General features: G+C 44.8%; 1 protein-coding gene across 1 annotated transcript; it reads right to left on the bottom strand.

The window, feature by feature from the left end:
- Positions 1 to 386: 386 nt before the first annotated feature.
- On the bottom strand, positions 387 to 5405 carry LOC109463465. The gene is made up of 4 exons (XM_019760293.1): positions 5279 to 5405; positions 4943 to 4989; positions 3705 to 3756; positions 387 to 1270 (listed from the first exon to the last, which is right to left on the bottom strand). The coding sequence occupies exons 1-4, from the start codon at positions 5334 to 5336 to the stop codon at positions 1053 to 1055; spliced, it is 375 nt and encodes a 124-aa protein (XP_019615852.1). The 5' UTR covers positions 5337 to 5405; the 3' UTR covers positions 387 to 1052.
- Between the last annotated feature and the right edge of the window lie 4212 nt (positions 5406 to 9617).

Raw genomic sequence — 9617 nt, 5'->3', positions numbered from 1 at the left:
ATACTAGTATTCTCTGATATCTACATTCTCGGTGGACATTTACATGTACATGATGAAAGCCAGTGCATATACCTACAAAAGCAAACACTTCTATCAGTCTCCTTAATATTGTATACTAACAACTCACACAACACACTTGCACGTTAAGAATTATCAGTTCAAAATTGTCTACATGATTTCTAAGGCATCTTACTCTAACTCTAAAGGTCATCTGCTGATGACAAACTACTTATAGTGACACCCCTTCTTCATTTTACACAACCATATGCCTAATATCAGACTAAGAGACCAAGTGTTAAGCTGACAATTTTAGACTAGTTTTTTGTACCTCACCCCTATCGTTTTGTTCTATACAGGCTGTAAATTACATAGTGAGCATGTTTTTCTTTCTTTTTGAAGATACTGTTTAACTAGTTTCTGTACCCCATCCATAGTTCTTTTTTTTTCTTTGTAGTATCTATACACATGCTACAGACAACATGTGCTAAATGTTGGGCTAGCATTGGCCAATAGGAGACCATGAGGGCCTGCATGCCTTTTTTGTAGGGCGTAATCAGGCCTTTGAAGTATTTGTAGGCAGTCACCCCAAATCAACATAATTCATAATCAGTACATTAGCCATAATCCATAATTGGTCATTTTCATTCTAGGCAAAGCGTACGCAGTTACCTTTGTGCAACGTATAACATAATCCATACTCCATGGTTTACTAGTAACGTAATTTGCATTCAGCTCTAAGAATTTAATGTAATTCATAATTGTCAGGGAAAATTTTGCATAATTTGTAACCACTAACCCTCCATGCAGGCCCTCGACAGTATCATACTAGTTCCAGTACCCCCCTCCCCCCTTCCCCTAAGGTTTGTCCTAAACACGTGCAGGTACAGAAGAGAGAGTATATGTTGAACATGTGTTGATCGTTGGGCTAGCAAGTTTTGGCCAAAGAGGAGGCAGTATCAAACTAGTTCCAGTACCCCCTCCCCTAAGGTTTGTCCTAAACACGTGCAGATACAGAAGAGAGAGTACGTGTTGAACATGTGACGAGTGTTTGACTAGTAGGCCACGGCCAGCCTCTGCCTTCTGGCTTCCTCATCCTCCGGCTTCCGTATCACCTTCTGGTAGACGACGTACGCGGCGATGAAGGCGATGACGACGATGATGCACCAGATCACGACACCGAAGAAGGGACCGCCGTAGCCGCGCGCAAAGATCACCTGGAAAACCGTCCTGTCCTTCCCCTTGGGTTGTGCAGGGGGCGCCGCTGAGGTTGCTATATGACACAAGAAGTTTTTTTGTCAGATGAAAGATTTAAAACATTGTTACATTGTTACTGAACAAAAAGAATTTGTTCAGTAATAGCCAATGTACCTTGACAGGGCTCGAACTCCCCACGCATTTGCATTTGATTTTAAAGATTTGCATGTAAAAATATTCTGTACATGCAATTTTGCATGTTGAACATACATATAAATGAGTGTCAGACCATAGAATAATGGCGCTGCTATGTTGCTATCACAGTGCTGATATCAAACTCAATTTGTAGGGTGTTTACTATTTTCCCTGATGATTTCTCTCAAGTCTATTGATATTCGTCAGATTTGCAAGCTAGCACGTACCTCATTTCTTCTGGGTGCACCCAGTAGTACTACTAGTATGTAAAAATTTTCCTCTATGATAAGAATACGGTGTTGGGGATTTTCTTATGTATCTTCAATGTATATCTAGAAAAGGCGGGTATGAAGGATGAATTCACTTCAATTTTGCATGTAGATTTTTAAAATTGCATGTAGATTTTCTGCCTGAGTAACTTTGTACATGTTTTGTTGTGACCTGTATTCTATAATAGCTCAATGTGGCAAAAATGTGAAATAAAGGTCTTCATTTCAATTCTAAATAATTACAAAAAAGTATACGTAATTTTGATTAACAGGTAAAAGAGAATTATACAATTTAATCTTATTGATGCTAAAAACAAAATGATAGTACTAGTATGTAATCATTATGCCTTGAAAAGTGTGACAAGCTGAATAAAAGTTCTAAACGGGAACTATGCGGCTCCAGCTGTCTTACTGAGGGATGACTGTGTGTGCGAGATGTAGGTTAGCCAGTGGTCGAAATACTTTTTTTCAGTGCTCTGCAATATTGCAGAAGAGTCAAAATTTCGTCCTGCAATTTGGAAATACTTTCTGCAAATACACAAGCCCCCATATTACAACCTTCTGAAACCAATAATGCCTATTTTTACATCATATATATATAACGGTATAGCTTTGTAAATCTGTAGCATTACTGAAATTCTTCAAAATATCACTCTTTTAAATATGTTCGGACCGTAAAATTTTATCGGTCCGGTCCAAAAAAACCGAAACGTCGGTGGACCGGTTTTTTTGACCTGAACAAAAATCCATATTTGTTGTTACTGAATAACTGATGATCACTACATACAAAGAAGCCTGCCAGGAAAATGAAAATCCAGCCTTCAAATAAAAGAAGTTTACCTTAGTCTCCGTCTCTCTCATTTTGCAACAATATTTTCCCGTATTTTGGTACCGATAGTCATCTAGAAATCATAAAGGACAAGTCTACGGGCCGTGCTTGGTTCGGATCGAGCCGAAAATCACTGATTTTACACCATATAGTCACAATGTGATGCACGTAAATTTTCACTCGAAATGAGAAATTACCGCCCAACAAAACGGACCATTAGGTTCCCAGTGCTGTATTTCTCTTTTGTTCATGTGATCAAATTGTTTTCTTTGCTTGAATCGTGCAAAATACCAAGGAAAAACATCGAAATTTCGGCAAATTAACGCCGAGGCGAGTATGGTTTTTCGGAGGAGCCATGTTTCCTTTGCCGTGTTGCCTGCTAGGAAATGCTCAGCGAAAACTGCCGAAAATTGCCGAGGCAGTTGTCGGGTCCTCCCGGGAGACGAAATCTAACATCGGAAAATGGCGAGTGCCCAGATTTGGTTTTCGTCGCCTTTCGTCGCCTTGTCGAAATCGTTCAACTTTGACCCCAAATTCCCTTATATGGGACCATTACAGTCTGCTGGAAAACGCCGAAGGTTCGTGCGGCGCAGGTTTTCGATCTATTCACAGCACCACTGCTTTGCTAATTGAAAACTATTGAATCCGGAGCCTATTTTTTCCTTCTGCAAAATTGCAGATTGTAAGATTTTTTTCTTCTGCAATCTTGAAAATCTATCTGCAAATTGCAGACGGGTATTTCGAACACTGTTAGCTTGAGGTATGAATACCCTTTACTATATACTATCAGGGCTGGAAATACTGGGTGCATGTGCACCTTAGTGCACCCAAAATTGGAGCTGTGCACACAATTTTTTTCTGTGGGTGCACTGGTGCAGCAGCACCCAAATATTTTTGTAGGTTTACACATGTAAAGATGTTAAATGTATAGTAGTTACAGCATATTCTTAAAGCAACAGTTACAGCAACATCTACATGTAAGTGTCAGAAAAAATAATACAATTGTTATAGTACTTTTCTTGAAATGAAACATAATCATAATTTTTGCTGACATTCTACTTATTTTGGCTTATGATTATATATGGTGCACCTAAAATATTTTTTGTGCACCCATTTTTAGGTTGGGTGCGCCAGTGCAGCTATTCCCAAAAATGAATTTTAAGCCCTGTACTATACATTGTGCCTTGAAAAAATATATAAAGAGAAAAGTTGTTTACCTGCACTGTTGGTGACAGCTTGTCGTCGAACACGCTCAGCTTCTAACTCATCCTGAAACATGGAAATGTTGGGTTATAATATTGAAATATAATATTTTCACTCCATTTTAGAGCTAAATCAGTACTACATGCTATAGCCTGGTTTAGTAGTCATCTTGTAAGTTTAGGCCATGTTGGTTTCATCATATAGACCCTGGAGGTAGATTTTTCTACCTCCATGTATAGACTGAGCGTGCGAATAAAAAAGTTTGGCAAAAAGGTTGCCTAAATCTGTGTGGTCATGAAGGTTGAACAAATGACTAAACACACAGAGTATGTTATGATGAATAATAGACTTCATTTTCATTTCTTTACATTTTCTCCTTTTTCTTTGGAATTGATTTTGGTATATATTACTAGGACATAAGTATCGTTTTCCAATAGATATTTTTTTCTTTGCAATTTGAGGCATATATCTGTTCATTTTGCAGCTGCTTTAATTGTACGATTCACAGTATGGTCGAAATATTTTTTTTTTTGAAACGGACAAAAATTCATACGCCATCCCCATAATCAATTCAACATGGCCTTACTGCGTGCGATACTATTATTAGAAGCAATTAGCATTAGACAGTCCAATGAAAAATGGTGCTTGGGAAAAACGATTGGTAAAAAGCCAAAGAACATTATTTCAAAATAATTTCTCGTATGTTCGTGCCAAAATACTGACCCGGAAGAAGTTACTCCAAGCGATAATCGCATTCCCAAAGAGGTCAGACCGATTGAAAATCACGCATGCATGAAATCGTGTTCAGGAGCCGGGCCGGGGGGCGCGGCAAGGGCATCCTGTGCGCTAACATCGCCATGCTTTTAGTCGGTTTTAGAACGCGTTGCTTAAGCACAGCTTTCAGATTTTACCCTTACTAAAACATAGAGTGGCGCACTAGCAGCAAAACATGGTAAAACTCAAGAGTCTATACCCCAACGGGTGTCATATTTCACGGCTGTATTGTTTCAGGACAAATCGCTAAGACAACTAAAAGGGGATTTATAGCTGAGCACGTATAAACAGGGAACGGCCAAACAGCGAATAAAACGACGTTAAAACAGACGGGAAATCCAGGACATCCGGCAAAAAATGTGTCAAACAAAAATGACATCCGGCGTGCAGTGAGAAAGCAAAACTGATACTGTGATAGAAAGGCGGCACCACGCCTGGGTGTGTATGGATGGTCCCCAAAGCGGCCATGTCGAGTTACCTGATTACTGAGGTCCACACTTCGCCCTTCACAGCCGGCAAACAGCGCTACAAGAAAAAGAGAAAATACACTTAGTTTGAGGTAGAACTACACATTTTCTAATTGATGTCGTGTTTTTAATACTGGAAGACGACAACGCATGGATTTCTGGTGTAAAATTGATGGTGGGAGGTTGACAGAAATTATAGCAGAACAAGGAAAGGACAGTGTAGTCGGGCCAGTTCTGGTCGCAAATTTGAGTCGCAGCTACATTTTCAACACCATACAGACAAACTAGACCCATCTATGGCGGTAAAAGTGTGCAAAAGTGAAGAAAATAGTTGGAAATCGGCTTACCTAGCACCAAGACGGCGAAAAACAGGGTGAAAACGCGAAAATACATGGACGCCGCCATTGCTCCTAGCTCGCCTATTGATGACGCTTCTCCCTAGGGACTTCTCATGTGTCTAAACAAACAGCCTCTGGTTGGCGGAGAGAGGTCACGTGGGGCAGCCTTAAGACTGTTTGACCTTTCGTGCCCTTGACTGGAGCATTTATGATATTTTAAACCTCTTGACATGAAACACACAACGGATAAAGAAAAAAAATTCTATTCTAATCATTTCGTACCACTTGATGTGATGGTCGCTTTATCATACTTTTAAATGAATGAATGAAAGACCAAATCAATATCATAAAAACGATGACTTGAGCGACGATAGGCGTATAAAATAAGTAGTTATGTGGTCCATACAAAATATGATATAATATGAAAAGTTGTTTTGGAAATTATGCCGTCGAAGAAGCTATTGGAACCGTCCATAGCCCTGATAATTATGTAGCAAATGAAACTCCCCCTTCCCTGCGTCAGCAAAATATGACGTCACACATAGAAGTTCCCCAGTGCTGAGTGGCAAAACATTACGTCACTCAGTTACGCCCTATCCACGTGGAAGCGAATCAAAACCCAAATCATCCTTTTCGGCCCTATCTATGTAAATTACTTTCTTGACTTAAGACGAACTCCGAGACCGCGTGGTCAGTCGAGAGAACCGAGAGGAATCCCGAGGTCGACCACTGCGGTCCGGAGCCGAGCTACTTCCACGTGGGCGGCGTGCCAGCCATCTTCATATACTTTGTAACTCTGTAAATGTAGTTAAGTCTAAAAGTTCTCAGTTGCCATCCCGGTAACGATCAGTATCGCGGCAAGCAACTGTTGCCGGTAAGTAAGTGCTTAAATTGTATTCCCCCTTTACCTTTCTGGACCAATCGCTAAATTGTCCCCTCCTGGCTGAAATTGTGTATCTCCCCTATTAAGTGGTATCTGGTATGACTTTGTATTATGCTATATGTGTCGTGTGCGACTGGAACGAATAAAGTAGACTAAAGCGAGTCCATCGTTCTCCGGTGCCTTTCCGTTGGTGAAGTTACTATAGCATAAGCCCAAATCTAGACCCGCTAGACCTACATGTGACAAATGGTTCCCACACCGGAACTCGCTTTTTAGTTCTGCTGTATTGGTTCGAGTCGCCACGATATTCTGTAGGCTTTTCTATGGGTAAAATTTCTCCTGTACATTGATTTCTCTCGCCGCCGCCCGCGGGAACTTGCCGAGCTCTTGACTGCCCTGACCCAGTGTTCCCCTTCGCCCTCGACCCGACCCCCACCCTCCCCGACTTTATTTCTTGAACGCTAGTTTTATGTTTTTGAAAGCTAGTTTCATGTGCCCGTCTGACTGAGAGATCGTGCGGTCCACTTCCCTTTCCGCCTGTGTAGTTTGTCAAACGAAAACTTGACCTATGTTCGCGTTTCGTCTCGAGTAAAAGTTGTGTGCCTGTTCGGGAAGTAACGTTCCCGGCATCGTCCTTATATTATTTCTTTTCGCATTGTCCATATCGATGAAAAACTCTGAAAGTTCTTCGTTGTAATACGGTTCCCAGTTGTGACCAGGTGGTCAAAGTACGCGGTTCAGATCGCCCCCTTGTCCGCAAGTAACTGTCTAAAAGTTCTTATCTTATTTCTGTCCGTCGCGTTCCGTGCATGAAAGTTTGTTCATTACTTCCCTAAAGTTCGCGGTTCGTATTGATTATAATTTGTTCGTCTTTCCGGGGAGCCCCTCTTTTTGAGTTGCCCTTTTATAATTGTTTATAGCCGTTATCGTTCTTTGAGAAGTTGTTGCGTTCGATACTGTTCCCCCTTCAGTGGTAACTCTCTCGCCTGTCTAGTGATAAACGTACGCGCCGTTCGTATTTAGAATCATTTGTTGGCCTGTCCGGGGAGCGCCCCTTAAAGTGGTTCTTTCCGTAGCGTCCCGTGCAAAGTTGTTTCGCTTGATTTTGTGATTCCGTATGAGTGGTATTTTTCTCGCTCGGTCGTCAACATCCCCAATAAACTTTTCGTATTTGGCTGTCCGACAAGTCCCTTTCTCGGCCTTGTCATTAATTCTTTTTGTTCTGCCCGTCGCCTCTCGCGAAACGAAATTCGTTTGGAGCTTTCCGCGTGATTTGGCTTGAGTTTCTTGCAGTTTCCAAATTTGCTTCGTATAGCTTTTCCGGCGCCGTGACGCCTGGCCCCACTTAATTTGTTCCCACGTTGTCGCGCCGACTTCCATCTGTTGCTCATCTCTCTGACCATTATCCTCGCTGCCCCCTGCTTGTGTTTGTCACAATCGTATTCTTTCTTGTCCATGCCGCACTTCCTTATCTGATTGGTTTCATGTCTTCTTAACGAGCTTGGCTGTAGGTGGTGTCATCTGCCCTCCATCCTCTGCTGTACCTCCTGCCCCCTCGTGTGCTTAGTTTGTTTTTCTTACCCTCTCCCCATCTGTTTTCCATCCGCCCTGCTTTGTCAGCACCGCTGTCCTCTTCCCCGAAATCGCTCCGTGTCATCTTCCCTCTGATTTATTGCCACTTCACTCCTTTGTCTCTTCCGCTACCATCGGTTGCGTCATCTGATAACACCCAGTCCATCTGTGTCTCATTCTCCGCTTATCCACACCAGCATCTGATCTACTCTACTCACTTCTCCCTTCTTGACTGTCTCTTGTGTGTTCCGCCCCGCCCTCTTTCCACTCTTACAATGTCGGACACTAGCGACACGGACACGATCCCTGACGATGAGGTTGTTGTGTTCAATCCCCAGGGTGGCAACTTAAACCCTTTTCACGCTTCCCCTGCGGGACCCAACCCCTTCGCTCCTAACCCTGCCGCGGCCCAGGCCTTTATTAATCCGTTTGCTCAGGCTCCAGTCTACGCGTTCAATCCCTGGTTCAATCCTTACGCTCAGGCGTATCCCCAGTTTGCCCCAGGACCCGCTTTTGCCGGACAGGTTCCGAACCCTCCCGCGCAAGGTGCTGCAGCCCCTCCCCAGGCACCCAATCCCTTTGCGGCCGGCGCTGCCAATCCCTTTGCTGCTGGCGGCCAGGCTCACCATCAGGCCGCCCCTCCCAACCCTTTTGCGGCTGGTGCTCCCCGGGTCCCCCCGGCCAACGGGCACGCTGCGCGTCCCCAGAATCCCTCAAACCCCCCTAGACTGATGTGTAGGTTCACGGGCACGTCATCGGTGACGTGGGAGGAATTCGAAACACACTTTTCTAATGACAGGGAGTTTGGCCAGTGGTCTGATGCTTTAAGTAAGGCAACCTTATTACGCCACCTTTCTGGCGACGCCCTGTCCACCTATGCGTCGGCAGATTATTTCATAAAGAATGGCACGTGCGATGACGTGCTGGACTTCTTACGTTCCATTTTTCAGAGGCCCAGCGACCCCTCCCACTATGAAGCGGAGCTAAATTCCCTTCAGCAGAAGCCTAATGAGTCGGCCCAGGCCTTTGAGGTGCGTGTACGCAGTCTTGTGGCTAAAGCTCATCCCCTCGTCCCCAGTGTAGCCAGGGACTCTTTGGCCAAGAGATTATTCCTTGATCGGCTGCATGACACTACCATCGCGCTGGAGGTCAAAAAGTTCCAACCAGCCACCCTACATGCTGCTCGGACACAGGTCCAGCTTTTTGCAGACCTTAACCGCCCCTCAAAGCCCGTGCGACCCTCCCCCTCTAACATCACTACCAGTACTCCTCCTGCCTCCTCCGACGTCCCCAATCCCGCCCTTGAGCGTATCCTGGCCGACCATCGCGCCGATATGGCCCGCCTGCAGCGCGACCACGAAAAACAAGTGGCCGACATGTGCCAACAAGTCAACTCACTCCTCTCCTCTAGGCCCCCGCCGCCTATCACCGCGTCTCCCTCGCCCCAGGCGTCGGGGCCTCCCCCCTCCCTTGGACCTTCGACCACCTCCCTGCCGCCCCGCCGGCCGCCCGCTGGCACTCGTTGCCACGTGTGCAACGCCACCGACCACTGGAAGGACTCGTGCCCTTACCGTCCGCCCCGACCCAACCAGGGAAACGGGGGTCGGCTGGCTTAGTGGGGGGCCAGCCAAATTCGACGCCTCCCCAACCTCCACCCCCTAACTCTCCCTCTACCCCCTCCCCTACCCCTCGTAAACCCTCCGGTAGTTTCCATTTCAATGCCAAAATTTACAACCATTCCTTAGATATTTTAATTGATTCTGGCGCAGACGTTTCAGTGATCTCGGAAACTTTGCTTTCTAGTCTCTCTCCCCCCACTGCCGCGCCGGCCGTTGAAACGTATGCAGGCCCGTCTCTTTCCTCGGTGGCGGGCGGCCCTCTCGATGTTCTTGG

Source organism: Branchiostoma belcheri, unplaced genomic scaffold (assembly GCF_001625305.1).
Source record: "Branchiostoma belcheri isolate BF01 breed outbred unplaced genomic scaffold, Haploidv18h27 scaffold126, whole genome shotgun sequence".
Classification (NCBI taxonomy): domain Eukaryota; kingdom Metazoa; phylum Chordata; class Leptocardii; order Amphioxiformes; family Branchiostomatidae; genus Branchiostoma; species Branchiostoma belcheri.
The sequence above is the reverse complement of the archived record's forward strand: the minus strand, read 5'-3'. Positions and strand labels throughout refer to the sequence as shown.